Genomic DNA, 18,312 nt, shown 5'->3' on the forward strand with positions numbered 1-18,312 from the left:
ATTGGACTTGGACTCCTAAGTCATTTAAACACTTGAAAATTCAATGATGTCTTTAAAGGAAGATACAATTTAAAACAAATGACTATTCAGGCTTCCACAGAAGCCCAGACAAGACCACAGAAAATATTAAATATGTCTTTAAGGTAGGCTAGCTTGTAAAATGCAGTCAACTGGGATCTTTTCTGCAGAAGAGCACCCTTACTATGTGTCCAGCATGGAAGTGCCCCCGTACAGGGAAGATTCTGGTTGATAACTGCTAAAATGCAATCAAACATCCTAAAAAAGTGGGTCATATATTTGTGAATGTACTCAAGCAGCAAGTCCATCAAATCCTATTGATACCACAGTATGAGTAATCCTCATTAAGTGATCATTCAGCCCCATCTCTCAAAGAACCCGATTTCGATGGGAGATCTTTAAGATGTGAAAAAAAATCAGAAATGCAACAGAGTCAGTAAAGGAGAAAATTTGAAAACTAATATTCCCCTTCCCTGTGGGATTTTAATTTTTATGAGTCAACATTTCTGGCGTCAGTAATTTACAGTATCAAACTGCAGGATAACACCTCATGCAAACAGAAGGAAGCAGAGCAAAATTAGCTGCAATAATCCTTCAAGAATATAAGCATTTTCTTATGGAATCCTACAACAGTCATGTAGCTTTGGCGGGAGGAAAGAAGGATTATGATACAAAAATAACTGCAAGGAGGTAATCCACAGAAAAGTAAAAGAAAACTGGAGCTTCCCTATCATTATATAACTATTCTCTGAACTGTTCCAAATGATTTTACAGTTTCTTTAACAAATACATATATAAGTACCTCTTAGCAAATTGTATTGAATGTGTATGCACTTAATCCCCTGCTTGAGGAGCTGAGATGGACTTCTTCCCCCTAGGCCTTTTCAGTTATTACAATCACTCCATGTGACATTACCGCAGATAATCATTAGAGATAATAATTTGGAGGGGAGGAGTATACACAGAACTGACAACTGAGTGATTTGAAAATGGGACTGCTATAGAGCTGGCCAAAAATCCAACAAAAAATGGAAAACCATGTAGGTACGCTTCCCTAGTGCTATTTTCCAAAGTCCCCTGCAGTGCCAGCCTTGCTCTTCCCATGACATCCATGGTGCCTCATGCAGCCACTCAGTCATTTACTACAGCAATCTGGAAGAGCCCACTTGCAACCGCCAAGTCAAGGCCTCCCACTGGACTTAGTCACACACTTGTTGAAAAAGCAAGTGGCTTAAATTCATGTATAGATCTTAAGGCCAGAAGACTATCTAATGAGCCCTTCAGCACAAAGCAGACCATAGACTTTCACCCAGTGTTCAAGGGCTCTCCCAGTGCATAAGAACTCATCAAGTCAAAGGCCTTCATAATGATCTCACTAAGAACAGAATTACCTGGGGGGGGGGGTGTGAACATCCTATGAACTACTCCCGTGAAAAGAAAGCATTCCTACACACTCCATGGTCCTCTAGGTTGCTGCCAGAACTCTGGATTCTCACATTTATATCCCGCCTTCTACTTGGCTTTTATACCACTGGCCCATGAGATTCCCCATCCAAGCCATTAATCCTCTGGCTGGGGAAAACTCACAGGTGTTCCCTGATGCCAGCAATCGAGCCCCTTTAACTTTCCAGAGTGGTCAAGGAACTTCCACAAAAACATCATGATCTTCACAGATTCATAGATGTTAAAATCAGAAGGGACCATCTAATCTTATCTCCTTTGCAGCACTCCCTTTTAATGCCAGCCCCAGCAGAAAAAACTGGTAAGTTAACCGAACATGTCCCGTAAAGCACTAGACAGCCAATAGCAAATTATTGATTACTATTTACTGTTCTTAGCACCTTCCACTTTGACATTTCCACCTGGTCTATTTGCCCTAGGGCTGTAGCTTTCAAGCTGAAGTGCTGGCTCAGCCACATGACAAGAAGATTTTTCTTTATTGTTATTAGGAGTGGCAAACTAAAGATCAACCCCGAGAGGAGCTTGCATAGAATGAAATGTAAGTCACCTGGCAGAAAGAGATGTCAAGAAAGCAACCCTCCTAATATTTTGACAGTCAGCCCTTGACTGTGTGAAAAATTGACCTAGTTTCTCTCATTGGAAAGTCCACAAAATTGTATTTTCACATTTCTCACCATTGTCATGGGAGCAGGGGGGTACTGAAACACAAACATGTTGAAGAAAACATGTTTACAACCATGACGTAAGAGTCTGTCATACCCCAGGAAAAGACTCTCACCAGTAACAAGAGCAAACCAGATACCATCTGCCCATACATTTAAAAAAAAAAGTTACAGAAACTTCTTCTTTTGAAATTAGAAGTTCACTAATGAACAGACAGATCCTCTATAATGAGAATGGACCTTTGTGAATATTTCCCTTGCCCGGGGTCTTTTTCCATAATACCTCACCTAATAGAAGAGGTGGGAAAGAGCAAAGAAAAGAGTCTTTGACAATTTTTTTTTCAGATGGCCCATTTATATCTTAGTCACAGCTCTGGGATGTACTAAAATCTGGCTTATATAGATGTAAGATATTGCCTCTCCTAATGCAGCAAAGAGCCTGTGTTCTTCACACGTTATCCACAGCATACAGTGTGAACGAAAAATAAAGGGATAACATAAATAATGGTGGTATAATTCAATTTATGACCAGTGGAAAGACCCATAACTTATGAGAGGCAGAACTCCAAGTGATGATGGCCCTCCACTCTCCTGGGTAAGTAGCATGTATCTTACCACTGCACTCCATAGTGTGCTCTATTATCCCACACCAGGTTTCAATTATTCCATGGCCCTATTCAACTTCGGCTGTACTTATTTTAAAGGATGCAACTAAATCTCACAGAGGGTGTGAGTTAAAGTTTGGAGGTCCATCTGAGCTTGCACTGAGATGGACCTCCAAAGCCTATCCAAATGTTCACAGCATATTAATTTACTCTACCATTGTGTTGGCTACTAAATTAAGCAATAGTAAATTAAAACCACAAAGACGAGGCCCAACAGTTAACTACATGCTAAGCAAAACAAGTGTTGCTTGCATCTTGCCCATGGAGGCTGTAGCCTTGGGCTCTGAGAAGCTGCCAAGAATGAGTTTCAAAGGAGGGGGGACCTCAATTCAGAAAGCGCTATCACTGGATGTGAAGGGTTTCAAACTTAAAAGTGCCGACAGCAAGCGTTTCCCAGCTGATCATAACTGTTTTCATGGTATCTGAGGTAAAAGGCAATTTTGCTCTCCAGAACAGATACCAGACCATTCGGATCAGCAACACCTTGACTTGCCCCATGATTTTAACAGAAAGCTAGTGAAGAGAACTGAGCATTATACCAGTCTGTGCCACTTGAAAGGCAGGCAGCTGCATTCTGTACTAGCTTCAGATCCTGAGTGGGCTTCAGACACAGCCCTATCAGAACATATTTCAAGGGTCAAGCCTGGCAGTAACACAGGAATAGATAATCAAAGTAGAGAAGAGCGCCCACAGCCTCACGGCCATATATAATCATTCACTGTAACCAACTAGCAGAAGCTTTTGAATGACAGGGTCTTCACTTTTGTTTTTTGGTTCTCTCAGTATTGGTTGATTATTATTAAGCCACCAGACATCTATAGGTCTTGAGGTCATGGTGTGCTTTCGTGTGCCCTTCAGTTTATCATTAACAGCAAATCAAAATTCGTTTTTCAGAAAACGATAAAAGGAGGAGAAAATAGCTGAAGGCATTAGAATGCCAAGCCCTCCTTCTTGGTCACTGGTTGGAATCAAGGGACCCAGATGGTGCTATTCTGTGGCCTACATGTAATTATCTCAGTCCAACTCCTAATGGACAAGTGTCCACATCACTAAAGCTACCATCTGGCTGGCACTAGTTGCTAGCTCTAGATCAAATTTTCTGAAGTACACATGAAAAAGACATTCTTAAGAGAAAAGTTGTAGAGGCAATAAATGGGAATAAACATATATTAAAGGCTGTGATGCACTCAGATAGTTCAATAACATTGTATACATACCAGAGATGAGATGAGATGAGATTAGGAAAATAGTCTTAGATTATAAATATCTTCACAGTAATAATAGTTACTGAGATTACAAATATTCAAAATAATACATTATTTGAAGAGTCAGATTAAAACAGGTTCAAAGGACTGGCTTGGGGGTTTTTATTAAAAAAAGACTAAAAACAGCTTGTGTGCCATAGTCATTCCAGTACGTGATGGTAGCTACAACATCAAACCACCTCTACTCAGTATTTTTCTTTACAGATCAAGTTAAAAGACTAAGGATTTTACTGCTCTTAGGAAGCATACGAAAACAGGCTGTGTGTACACAGCACTGGTATAGACTTTTTTTTCCGTGGAGGGACAAAAACACTTAAAAGCTTCATCAAATCTTTAAAAAAATATATACCAAAAAACTCAAAATAGTTTCAATTTGTTGTAATAGAGAGACTGGAATGCCACCCACTTACCCCCAAGGGACTACACTCAGCCCTGGTTAATCCATTCTGGCTCTAGCCAGATGTCTGGATATCTGAAAGACTTCAATGATTAGCAATTCCATAATATGTTCATATTTACATAAAAATGCAGTTTGCAAACTGGTTTAGATTAACCAAACATACCCACTGTATAATGTTTCGTAACAATGGCTGGGATTGAAACTAAGACAGAATAAAAACAATCTGTTTAATAACAAACAAGAATCTGTTCGTATGGTGAACACTAAGATCTAGAGCCCTTAAAGTTCTGTGGTTCCCCACCTCTTTACAGAGTTCAGCAGAAGCCCTGCGTCATTACACAGGTATTCAGCACCCGTTCTTTCCTCCTTGTATTTTTTACTGTCAAGGAACATCACAGGTATGCCACTGCCTTTCAACCAAAGCAGACTGGAAAGGTGGTCTTGTATTTAAGGCACTCAACTGTGACTCAGGAGGGCTGGTTTCAATTCACAGCTCTCCCAAAGACTTCCTGCGTAAGCCTGGAGAAGTCACTCGGCCATCCTGTGGCTAAGTTTCCCTATTGTGAAATACAGATAATGCTTCCTTTGTCTGGTCTCTTTAGATTGTTAAATGCTTTTGGACAGGGTCTTGCTGATACCATGGTAATATACTGCACCTAGCACAAGGAAGCCCTGATCTCAGTGGGACCTCTAGGTGCTACTGTGAGGAAAAAATACCAAGACCATACTGAAACACCATAATGCACTTCAAAAGGTAATATTCTCTTTTATAAAGTTTAGGGCTCTGTGAAACTTAGGTTTTTCTATACAGTGGCTGATTGAGATGGTTTCCAATAAGCTTTGGTTTGTACATCCTGTATGTTTGGTGTTCAAACATAACCAATAACTCAAAGTGAAACTCATCTGAAACCAGCACAAACAGCATGTTTTGCATAGATGTAATATGAAACCATAAACCAACCTGGTTCATTTAAAACTGGTCCCAAGATATTTGAATAGGTTCAAGAACCTTAACAAATGTTTTGACAATCCTGGTCTGAATTTTAAGTATGTTACAAGAAGCAAAAACAAGGTAGGTTATACATAGTTTCCAGTTTTGCTGCAAATATCTTCATTGTCTTGACTAGGATATTGTAATCTGAGAGCCGGATTGTGTTAAAACTTTCACAATGACCTCTTCACAGCAGTTATGGCTGGGGGAAAAGTTCAGGCAAATGAAGAATTTACCCAAACCTTTGCCCAAAACACAAAGTGAGCCAGATCCAGATATTTTCCACTGGAAGCAGCACCATTATTTGTGAGACATTTTCCTGGTCCTGGCCAGGAGCACTGACATACAAAAGGCTCTTTGCAGAGTAATATGAAGCCAACCAGCACCAGCAGATAGGAAGTACCAGATATCTCATAAAAAGGCTATTGTTCTGATATTTCCAGCCCAGCATTACCATCTCTGGCAGTTTGATTAGTGAGAACAATGGTCTGAATTCTCACTGCTGAACCAAGCTTCCAACCTTGTTGAGGCCAGATCTTCAGAAGTACTGAGCACTCACCATTGAAAGTGAGGTCAGTGGGAGCTTCAGATACTCAACACCTCTGAAAGTCAGGCCTTTGAGGTTCACCTGCAGCTATCAAAATGCCCCTCCTCCCATCATGGCTTACAAGTGGGGACTGATCCTGGCACCTTCAGCACTAAAAGCACAGACCTCTACCACTTGAGTCAAAAGAGTACCTTAGGTAGTAGTGTCCTTACACAATGTGTGGGCCAACCACTAGATGGGCAGCAGCATGACACTCTTAGCCAGCACGTTACACTCCAGCCTTTGAGAATAAGGTTTCACAGCAATAAGAGAAAACGCTGCCTGTAGATGAAACCAAGATGTTTATCTCCAGAGAGTAATTCCCATGCTGTGAATGTGAAAGAGTATATCCCTCCAAAGTCAATCCTGAGTGCTAGGAGTGACAAAGTGTCTTCTAATATATTTCCACTCTCTGGAGGGAATATGTGATGAGGTTATAAAGTTACTTAACATTTTTCCTTTCTTATCTCTGATCTTCTGATTTCCCATGGCCTGCTGCTGTGCTCTGACACAGGACTATACCATTCTGTCTCTTTCCCAGCTACTTCACTAGTCCTGGAGCAGATGTTTAGACTTGAGCAGCAGAAAAAGCAGAGCATCTGGGAAAGAGACAGAAGTACAGTTCACTGACATCCCTCGAAGGATCAGAGCAGTAGGTCGCAGGAAGCTATTGTAAAGTATCAGTTTCAACACATGACCTGGCAGGCTTGGAAAACCCTTTTAATAAAATGCAGGTTTATGCCATGGTCTCTAGTAGCTGCTATATGAACCTGCTGCATAAGAGGAGTTGATCCTGTTAAGAAGCGCTAATACTGAGCGCTCAAATTGCTGGGATCTCCAACATGGAGATACCAGCAGGGCAAGTGCTGAAGAGGACTAAAATCATATCTTAATAGCAACATACTTCAAAAATAGATCAGTAGCAGAAAATGATTTCTACTTTTAAGTAGGAATTCAGGTAATAACACACTATTACTCCCCTTAATGCATTCACATACCCAACTCCAATTAACAGTAGTGGAAGTTAGACATTACAGAGGCTAAGACGAGAATACAACCCATAGTTTACAGTGTCACACAGATGTACATGTACATTTGAGAAAAAACAGAGAACATATATGCAAAAGGTTGTTCAATTTTTTAAATATGTTCATTAACATAGCTAAGATGCAGCTATATGAACTACAGCTGATGGATAAATTATTTGAATATTATTCAAACATTTTGTGTTGGAATAAACTGAACAAAGCATATTTATTTTCCACATGGCTCAGTTAGCATGAAATTCAGTTCTAGGCCAGCACACAGCAAGGCTTAAGTGGTGCATAGCCCTTGCTCAGCCCCCTCTGCAAGGTAAATTTCACTCCCAGCATACAGCACTAAACCAATATTGGTTTTTTGTGTTTTAAAAATAAAATATTGGTGATTTCCCCCTATTTTTGCCCAGATTTAGCAATATATTCATTGGTAAAAAAAAAAAAAAAAAAAAAAAAAAAGGGATATTGGAGCCACATTGAATTTCTACTCCTCTCATGTGTCAGATAGGATGCAACTCCTCAGTACTGACAGTGGCATCTTGCATCTCTGTTAGTGCTTTTCCTGGATTTAACTGATTGTTTTCAAGTCACAACATCTAATCATTCCCCAAATTTGTGTGTCTGTCTTACCAATATGCACCTTGAGATTCTTTTTGCAAGTCGCTAGCCATTTCCTTTCAAATATTACTCTGCAAAATTATTTGGAGGCAGGGGAACTCAACTGGCTCCATTTCAGGAAGGAATTTTACTACAAAACCCAAGGAGAATATTGAGGACCCTGCATTATTGCTTTCTGTCATTATAAAGGGCTTGCTTTTCTTAAATAGCTTTTGTTTCAAAGCTTTACAAATCTGGATGAGTGCAATGGGAATCTAACATCACTGCATTGCAGATCTGAAATATACTTATTACAGTGCCTTTCACAAGAGGGTCTCAAAAAGCTTTATAAACATACTTTAATAGTACCTATGTGAGCTGAAAGTATCCCCATTTCATAGCTGAGCAGACTCTCTCACTTTCCTATGTGCTTTTCATATTTAAAATTGTGCAAATATAGCTCAAAATGGACATATAAAAGAAATTTAATAAAACCAAAGACAAAGTCTCCCATATGTAACATTACACTAGTACTCACAATGAAAGTAATATTGTTAGTAACTATATAGCAAAAGGTGTGACTTCTTTTCCTGGATCATGCTGTAGACACCAAAACATCAAAATAATCACTGAAACTTTTTAATGTTTCTTATTTATCACGTAAAATTGTTCTCACAGGAACTAGAGAGATGTACTTCAGTTAATCAAAATATTGTGCTATAATTTATACGTCACTGAAAATGGCTCTAATCTATTCAGATCTGTATTGTTTATATTATGAATGATTGAGTTAAATGTCTGTGAATATTACAGGCACAATGCCGACAAGTAACAAAGATGACAATCTCTGCTCTAAAGAGCTGGTATTTGATAATTAACATTTGTACAGTGCTCTAATAATACTAAGTATGGATCTAGTCTTTCAAACCCTTACTTGTGAGAGTTGTGCTTGTACTTAGTCACATAAATAGTACGACTGCCTTCAATACAAAAGACAACATAAAAAAGTAAGGCCTGATTTGCTAGTTTTTCAATGCTGCTACTTTAACCAAATAAAAATATAATTCTATAAATATGACTGTATGTTTAATATATTCATTTAAGAGAACTTTTAACATGTAGGAATAATTTTTTAAAAGTGAACTATTTTATCACTGTATTGTTCTTTTTATTAATGAATGACAAGATGTGAAATTTACTACCTTTGCCAAGATCAGACCATGATATGATCTGCCTAGTTTATCTATGGTTCACATAGCAGTTTCACCTCTAAAACACTGGTGGGTATTTTCAGCTCAGCTTTATTCTAATATTTATAGCAAGATTGGTACATTACACTGACATAATAAATAATACACAATTTTTAGCAGCATAAAATAACTGGCTTATAAGTAGACCACAGTTTACCAGATTTCTAAACAACACTGTTTCTAAATTTACAGATTTAAACAATGTTTCTAAAAATCACACACATTTCTAAACATAAAATTCATAACTGAGCTCACTACGGCAAGATGACAGTGTGGGACAGGACCTGGAAGGGATACACTATTTATTTTTTATTTTGTATTAGTTACCTTTTTGGATATTTCTGGCATGCAAGATAGCTTATATGTTACAAGCTGCTGCATTATGCAGGAAATAGCCCGACTTGATTATGTAAAGAGTTGTCACTTTGGATGGGCTAGCACCAGCAGGAGAGTGAATTTGTGTGGGGGGGTGGAGGGTGAGAAAACCTGGATTTGTGCTGGAAATGGCCCACCTGTTGATCACTTTAGATAAGCTATTACCAGCAGGACAGTGGGGTGGGAGGAGGTATTGTTTCATGATTTCTGTGTGTATATAAAGTCTGCTGCAGTTTCCACGGTAAACATCTGATGAAGTGAGCTGTAGCTCACGAAAGCTCATGCTCAAATAAATTGGTTAGTCTCTAAGGTGCCACAAGTACTCCTTTTCTTTTTGCGAATACAGACTAACACGGCTGTTCCTCTGAAACCTGCATTTAGTTAGAGATTTTTGAAGAATTTTCTACTCTGAGGTGCTTTTTAGTGTCTCAGAAGGCTGTTGCATTTCTGGGCATGTCTCTGAAGAACAGTATCTAGTGTCACACCTCAGGGAAGGTTTTTTGTCCAGCTTTAGATATTTGTATTTAAGAGCTATAAGGAATCTTTAAGTAGACCCCTGCCTAGATCTCATTTGCAAAGGCTTAAGTTAAATAAAATGTCCTATGTGTATATAATTAGCACGCCATTCTCTGTGGACATAATTACAGTAATACACAAACTATTATTCTAATCATTCATTTGTAGTTAGCACAACTTTTGAATAGACGTGCCAGATACCAAAATCAGTCAGTCAAACAGCTCCAAAACGTATTTCCATCTTTCCATTCACTGTTAGTCAATGATAGAAACATTTTATTTGTTTGTAAACATATAATGCATACTGACTGAAATAGAAAACTATTGCCCTATGGATGAAAACCTGCAGTATAGCACTCCTAATCAAAGGTGGAGGAATGCTAATCCACTAGAGGTAATTTTCAAAAAGGGCAACAGTTTTTCCTATTATCTAAAATATGCAGTCTATGGATCTATGTTTTTATGCATAAAAATTGTATTACCCTATTCATGGTGCTTCTGCCACGACTCTACTTTAGCTCACAGAGCTACATGATATTCAACAATAATAAAGCTGGAGCTGTAATAACAATAGCCATCACAGATACTGTGACGAGCGAGGGGAAAAAGCTAAGTTATAGAATTCCTGTTCCTCATATTCACACTAACCTTGTGGTTTTACTCATTGTTGGGCCAACCTCTCCGTGCACTTGGGAAGAGCATTTAAAAATAAATTATTTACGTTTATGTGCATGCTGCTTTTAATTTGCTTTTTCTGTGTTTTGTTTCCTGCACTGTGGCTGCCAACCCTTCAAAAACAAAAACCAGAAGAGCAAAGAAACTTTGTTCAAATTCTGCAGGGAGCTTGAGTTACATTTAAATGTCACAAAGATGATTTTGTACTAAATATGATGCAGCAGGCTTATGATGTGCCAAAATGCTTCTATTTTAGCTCACAAGATCATGTAACCCTCTCTCAGTCAATAACCAGACAGTCGATTTTTAAAACAATTAGACAGCATGGCTAGAAAGACAACTATGCAAGCTAGTTTACATCACATGATCATGTCTCAACTAGATTATTTGGTAACCGAAAGTGGTCACGAGTGGACTTTTAGGCCCCTGTCCTACATATGCTTGAAGACTCACTTATTTTTACTCATATGAGTTGTCCTAGTGAACTGACTACTGACATGAATTAATTTACACTCATCCTGAAGAACTTGCAGGATCAAGATGTCAGATTATAAACTCTTTGGAGCAAAAACCATGTCTATAAATATTTGAACAGGATTTATTATGGTAGCTTCTGTACACGTTGGGGGCTCTGGTTTTATTGTAATGTGAATATTAAATAATAATCACATAGATGAATGGGCAGGCAGACCTTGGATTCCCAATCAATCAATATTAAAGCTTTCCTGATAGTGAAAGTTTTACAGTTGTTAAAGTTACCAGTATATAAGGATGTTAATTAAAGGTCTTATTTTCACAGGTCTGAAAAAATATCCTCCCTTACATCTGAAATGTCCATGTTTGGTCTCAGCCAAATCACATGGACATTTTTTGGTGGTGGTAGTCAGGGGTGGGGAGTGGAGAAATCCATTGACCCATTTTTGAATTATGGAAAAATTAAATTATACACTTCTACACTTAGTTTTATACACTTAGTTTAAGTAAATGGTAATATATCTTTTTGCTTACACAACTCAAAATCTGCTAAATTTTTATCATTCAAGATTTTCAGGTTAGCTAATCTTCACTGCGGTCTAGATCCTTACATGTTCAGAACAAAAATTAATTATATGTATTAAAAAATTTCTCATTGCATGATGATAATGTTTTCTAATCTGAGGCAATACAATACTTAATCTGGCACCAAGTTAACACTAATTAATATCTAGGAGAAAAGTTTACAATATAGCAAACATTTCTACAGACAATATTTCAATGCAGACATTGATTCTGTATTTAAATCCTTATGCTCCTACACAGCTTGTAAGTAGTATAAATAGAGCCTCTCTCCTACAGAATTTATAGTAAATCCAAGAGAGCAAATTGTGGGCTTAAACTCTGCTGATCGATCATCATAAGGTTTGGATTTGGGGTTTTTTTAACTTTTACTTTATTAAAAAAAAAAAAACTCATGTTAAGGTAACATTAAGGTTATGAATTTAAACATTAAAAGGTCAGGAAATGAAAAAGTAACATTAATTTAGCCTTTTTAAAGTTTATGTTGTTAAATATACATAAAATATGCCACAGAAGACATTCAAATTCAACATTACCAGCTGTCACCACGCAGATGTCAGAGAACTCCTTTTCTAAGGCTAGACCAATTAAATGTGTAGGCCAGCAATTAAACGTATACGATTAGACCCTTGTACCCACACAGTCACCTTGACATCAATAGGATCCATCTACACGGATCCAACAGCAGAATCAGGGCCATAGTGAAAGATAGGGATAATCTCAGACTACTGTGTGGTAACTGTTGATAACAGTTGACTTTTTAATGGAAACCATTCCATAACATGTGCAATATGGCTGTTGGTGTTATTAAAACCTTGTTTCCAGAATTGTGGTAGCCATGTTGGCCCTAAAACCTGAAGAAGAGCTCTCTGTAGATCAAAAGTTAGTATCTTTCACCAACAGAAGTTGGTCCAATAAAAGATATTACCTCATCCACCTTGTCTCTTTATTAAAACCTTAACTTTTTCATTGCTTGACCTCTGAGTATTTAACATGGCATTACTGTACATTTTTCTTTTTTGAATATACACTATGGCCAAGATTTTCAAAAGTGACTTGACCAACTAGACACACCTTCCAGGGGCCTGGTTTTAGGTTATGCATACTCAGCATTTTTTTAAGCCTTTCAAAAATCACCCAAAATCACTAGTCATTTTAAATATCTTAGCCTAAATATGCAAACTTTACCAAATGCCAATCCAGGCTATCAGCTTCCTTTTCTTTTATGTATATGTTATATGATGACTCAAATCTAAAATTCTTGAAATGGCTACAATTAAAAATAAAACAAAACAACATTAAAATGAAAGGATCACAAATATTGTTGGTTAAAACTAAACAAGAGATTTGCTTTAAGGTAATTGTTAACAATTTGCCCTTGAACTATATATATGCAGTAAGATGGCACATTGCTGGAACTAAAAAGACAAATCATCATTGGCAATATTACCTTACAGACCTTAAGTCAAATATCAAAAGCAGAATGAAATGCCCTAGGAATAGTTACATTTAGCTAACAACTCAGTCAAACTCTTGGAAAGTGTTTTTATAAAGCAATTAAGTACAGATCAAGTATAAAACTTGACTTCATTAACTGGAATATAGGAATGCCTGGAATCAGAGGAAAATAAGCAAATATGTTTCTTAAGAAAGACCCTGGTTACACTATTTTTCAAGAAGAAGAATACTGATGTGAAATTTAAAGTCCTAACAGAACTTTGTCTAACTACTGGATTAAAATGTTTGCAATTCGGGAAAGTTAAATTGTAGATTTAAAATTCCTCAGAGGATATTCTTCAGGATGAACAAATTGATGTTAAAGCTTTTACTTTTGTCTGCTTCCTGGTTATACTCTCCCCTTCATTCCAAAACCCAGTTAATAAATTATGAACTGATACACATTTAATCATAGCCAGATTCTAGTACCCTTAGTTATGATGAATACCTCCTTACTATGTAAATAGCCTCACTGACATCAATGGGACTATTCATGCAGTAAGGGAGTAAAGATATCAGAATCTGTCCCAAAGATATATACAATTTCCGTTATAAGCAGCTTCCAGGTTAGTCTTGGTTAATAAAAAAAAAATTACATTCTAATGTCTATGGATTGTTGAAAAGGCCTCTTGTTCAGTGTTGCCCCTTGAAAAGATATTCTCCTTCTCCTTGGTACCCTTATGCTGTGTCGGTGCTTTTCTAAATACAGCTTAAAAACAAAATCAAAAAGGGGTTTTTTTCTGGCGTCTTAACCAGACACAGGTATCCTGCCAAGGAGACTCAAACTGGGTTGCCTCTTGCAGATTGCATATTAAAGAGAAGCCCAACACCCTAACGGCTTGAATCAACTTTTCACCCCTCCTCAAAGAAAGGATCAGTTGTATCCACAGGAGCAGCCCATCTTCCCTTTCATTGTGTCCCAGCACAGAGAGGAGAGGGAAGCACCGACGGCTTCCCGCAGGGGAAGGTAATACGCTTTGCCTTTCTTATTAGCTTTACTCGAAATGTTGCCATTGTCTTTAAAGAGGGTCCAAATGAAGTATGCATCAGATTGCGGCTTAGAAACCACATTCAGCCCCACTGCCCAGATGCACCCCGTTTTTACCGTACTTTGCAAATGCAAATAGTGCACAACTCACACACACACACACACACACACGGCTGCTGCTCCTCCTCCTCCAACCTCTCCGGGCTGGGCAGCTGGGGAGGCTGGAAGCGACAAGGGAACAATTGGTGAATCGGGGCTTTGTCTGGGGTCGCCTCCGCTCGTGGGTCACCCAGTTTCATTCACAAAAAGGCAAAGCCCGGCGGAAAGACTCCCGCACTCCCCGGCCCCGGCGCGGGGCCAAGCCAAGCGGGCTGCGGCTCTTCGGCGGGGAGGGGAGAGCGAAGCCAAACACCTTCGTTCAGCCCAGATGACAGCGGAGCGCGCCCCGGCCGGCGCCCGCGCCCCCCTGCCCCGCGCAAAGCGGGAGGGCGCCCCAGGGGGCCGGGCTGGGGCACCGGGCGGAGGGGATGGCGGAGCGGGGAGCGCTGGGGAAGGCTCAGGGGAGGCGCGGCGGCGGGCAACTGTCCCAAGGGCCCGCCCGAGGCGGCGCCGGGCAGCGCGGCGCGTCTTACCTCGGGCTGCGCCCCCGAGCTCCGCCAGGCTCCCCGCGCGCAGCAGCAGCAGCAGCAGCAGCAGCGGCGGCGGCGGGAGGCTCCGCTCCCAGCCGCCCGGCCGGGGCATTCCTGAGCCGGCTCGCGCTACTCCGACATCCGCAGGACAGCGCCCGGAGCCCGGGCCAGCTCTCCCCGCCGCGCTGTGCCGGAGGAGGGGGGGGGGCTCTGCCCTCCCAGCCCTTCCCCACGCCGGCTGGGCACTGAGCGGGGGCGGGGGTGGCGGCTTCCCTCCCTCCCTCCCTCAGCCCCTCGCTTGTCACTTTCAGAACCTCCCCTCAGAGCCCGGCCCCGGCACCCCCCGCCGGCGGGCGGCCCAGCCTGGCCCAGCAGCGCCCCCTGCCAGCCCCGCCGAGTCACTCCCAACCCCTGCCCAACCTCGGCCCGGCTGAGCCTCCGCCTGCGCCTCAGCCAGCCTCTCCCCACAGCCCCAGGGTCAGCCCCGGCGGGCAGGAGCGGGCTGGGGGGAGCCGGGGAAAGGGAAGGCGCAGGGGAGGGGGGGGCACACGGGGGCTGGAAGTAGGGGAGCTGCCGCACCCCCTGGCTTGAAGTGGTTTCCATCACATATGGGGTTGACAGTTTGGGTCAATGGCTCCCAGCAGCCCCGCTATAAACACTGTTCCAGCGCCCCTGGGCAGAGGGAGAACTTGGGGTGCCTGGGAGCCTCCTCCCCTTGGATCGCTCCCCCCGCCATGAGAGAGGGAATAAACCTATTGGGTCATCTGGTCCAGCGAGTCTCTGTGCCCCCCAGGACTTCAGACCATCCCGGGTTTCTTGCCAAGGCCAGGAGCCACCCAAATTGGGATCCTGGCGAGGAGCCAGGGGCTGATTGCCAGCAGGGGGGTGGGGGTGGCTGTGTGAAGGGATGGCGTGGGTTTACTCTCCCTTATAGCACTCAGCTCTGGGGCAACTCCGCCCCTCTGGGAGCACTCACCGTTGGCCCCCGCTGACGGCTATGCTGAGGAGGGGGAGAGGAGTAGTGCAGTGGGGTGGATCGGGCAGGGAAGGGTGGTTACAGCAGCAGGAAGGACCTGGCCCCACCCCAGTCCTACCACATGCTGCTTTCCCCAAGCAACTGGTGTAATCCTTGGGAATTCCTTCCAGGCACCCCTGCGGGGTCACACTCCATAGGATAAGGAGCCCCAATCCCGTACAGAATTGTTTCCTTTGGCCACTTTCTTGTTCCTTGTCCCCTCTAATGTCTCGGGAGTTTCCAGTACTTCCTTTTTGGAGAGATTGCTCTAATCATAGATGACCATAGGTTAAGCCGTTGTCCACCTAAGGCACTGCTAAAATGTCACTGGGACTCCCAGGATCACTCACTCAAAACTAGTCCCAAATAGTTTTTCTGTGGATGGTTTGCCATCTGGTTCCTGTTTTCTCTATTAGTCATGTACATCAGTAAACTTTAATGCCCAAATATGCCTTAGAATCCTTTGCACCAGCTGCTGCAATATCCACTTCAAAGCCAAGAGCATCTCATGTGGGGGGGGGGAGGGGGAAGGGACACATGGGGTCACATCCCCCTCCCAGATTTCTGCCAGGGTTTATATGCCCTGCCCTGAATTCTGCTGCATACCTCCAGAATCTTTAAATTACGCCCTCCCTCTCATTATCAGCAGTTACATGTCACCTCTATTCAAAGCTAAGAATCCTAAGGCAAAGGATTCTGGTATATGTTTGGGATCTAAATGCAAGCCCTGCACACAACTGAGCCAAAGCAAGGAGAACTTTCAAGGAGAAGAAATAGCAACAATAGGAGATGTGGTAGCTTGGTGACTGGGGTGATTTGGTGGGAAGGCAGTGGGAAATGATGGAGAGAGGTTCAGTCCCATCATTGCTTAGGGTATCAGTACCAGCATGGCCTTAAGTCTAATAGATCCCACCTTCTCCCCATATGCAGCCAAAATGTCCCTTGATTAAATTTAATCTCACTACTCCTAGCTCAACTCCACTATATTACCCTGCACAACTCTGACTCTTCCTGTCTGTTTTACACATTCAGATACTTGTGTCTGTTGCATCCTCCTTAGTTATTAATAAAGCTGTGTATTTAGTTCTTTTAATCTTCTCTCCAGATCCATCTTCTTCTTTTTGGTTGCTTTCTCAAAATTCACTCCCATTTGTCAACATCTTTCTGGCACTTGAGGTGCCCAGAATTAAATACACATTTGTAGGTCTCAGTAGCCAAATAGAAAGGGACTGCTGCCTCTGTATTCAGTAGTACTCTGCACTTGCAACCCAAAGTTGCATTAGCTTTTTTGTTGCTGTCATGATAACGCGTAGCAAATTCAATGCAAGCTTGCAATCCATTCATCTTTCTAAGCACTCCCTCCCATTAAATATCCATGTTCCAGATTATTTTCCCAAGATGTATTAATTTATATTTTTCCAGGCTGAATTTTATTTTGTTATTGCTGACAATATTCCTAATCTTTCCAGGCACCTTTTTTTATTATTTCTCTGACCTTGACTGGTTTAGGAATACCTATCTGTATTTTATATTTATATAAAATTTATCTGTATAACACCTATCTGGAACACCTGTATTATCATCTGCAAATTTCACTGAGGCAGCTGTTTACTCCCTCTTCCAGCTTATTAATTAAAATGTTAAATTAAACTGGCTCTGTTAGTGATCCAGTGGATGCTGTTTTATCTGAAAGTGAGGAGGCAAAATTGACACAAAGATCTTCTCTGAGCTAATTCACAACTGCAGGAAAAGGTTATTTTGTCTCTGACCCTAAACAACATGGGTTCAACTCTGCCTGCCCTGAGGAAGAATTTCTACTTTATTGAACCTTGCAGCATCCATCTGGATATTTCACCTTTATCTCCTAATTGACCCAGAACAACTGCAAACTGACAGACAAAAATCACTTCTACAGATCTCTTGGTGTTTTTAGAAGAACGAATCTCAAAACCCCTACATCAAAACAATACTGACAACGCATTATCTAGAAACTGTTAAGCAGTTTCACAGTATTATGATATAGCAGGCTTTAGTGTGCTAGGACAAGCTGGCTACTGCCTATATGGAAAACCACACCTACAATGCTCTAAATAGAATAAGCAGTATTCAGTTGTGGATCATGGATCCTATATAGCTAATAGATAGTGTAGCAATAATCCATGAGATGATGTGTGTTCGGAGGCTATTAGTGTATAGTTTGGGCATGTATGAGAAAACAACACAGAAAGCTGACTGCTTTTCCATACCTGAAAAGTACACCATTTGCTACAATGTACATCTTGGAGTGGCCGAGAGCTAATGCAGCATGGCTGGTTAATGTTACATCTTTTTAAAAAATTCTTTTAAAAATAGTCTGCTGGGGCTGTACAGGTGTATTCTCCCACACTTAAAAATAGTTTATAGTAAAAAGAATAAGCAGGATTAGTAGTTAGGAGAAAGCTATAAATACTTTTTCTCTGCTAATTTGAATATATTTGTGTGTTAATTTTTCTAACTCTCTTTTTTTGTTTTTTTTTAGATTTCCTAGACTATTTGGGCCCCTTCTCTCTGTCTCCACAGTCATGTCATCATAAAACCATAGAATATCAGGGTTGGAAGGGAACTCAGGAGGTCATCTAGTCCAACCCCC

At 41.0% G+C, this 18,312-nt stretch overlaps 1 protein-coding gene across 2 annotated transcripts in view; it reads right to left on the reverse strand.

The window, feature by feature from the left end:
• The window catches only part of ROR1 (receptor tyrosine kinase like orphan receptor 1), a 248,812-nt gene extending 233,962 nt beyond the window's left edge, over positions 1 to 14,850 (reverse strand). Inside the window, exon 1 of one of the 2 annotated variants that reach the window (XM_073357446.1) lies at positions 14,672 to 14,850. In XM_073357446.1, the coding sequence (XP_073213547.1) occupies positions 14,672 to 14,780 (109 nt within the window). In that variant the 5' untranslated portion in view covers positions 14,781 to 14,850. The remainder of the gene's footprint in view (positions 1 to 14,671) is intronic. The other variant, XM_073357447.1, reaches the window with a different exon arrangement.
• Between the last annotated feature and the right edge of the window lie 3,462 nt (positions 14,851 to 18,312).

The sequence above is a fragment of the Lepidochelys kempii genome, chromosome 8, assembly GCF_965140265.1.
Source record: "Lepidochelys kempii isolate rLepKem1 chromosome 8, rLepKem1.hap2, whole genome shotgun sequence".
NCBI lineage: Eukaryota > Metazoa > Chordata > Testudines > Cheloniidae > Lepidochelys > Lepidochelys kempii.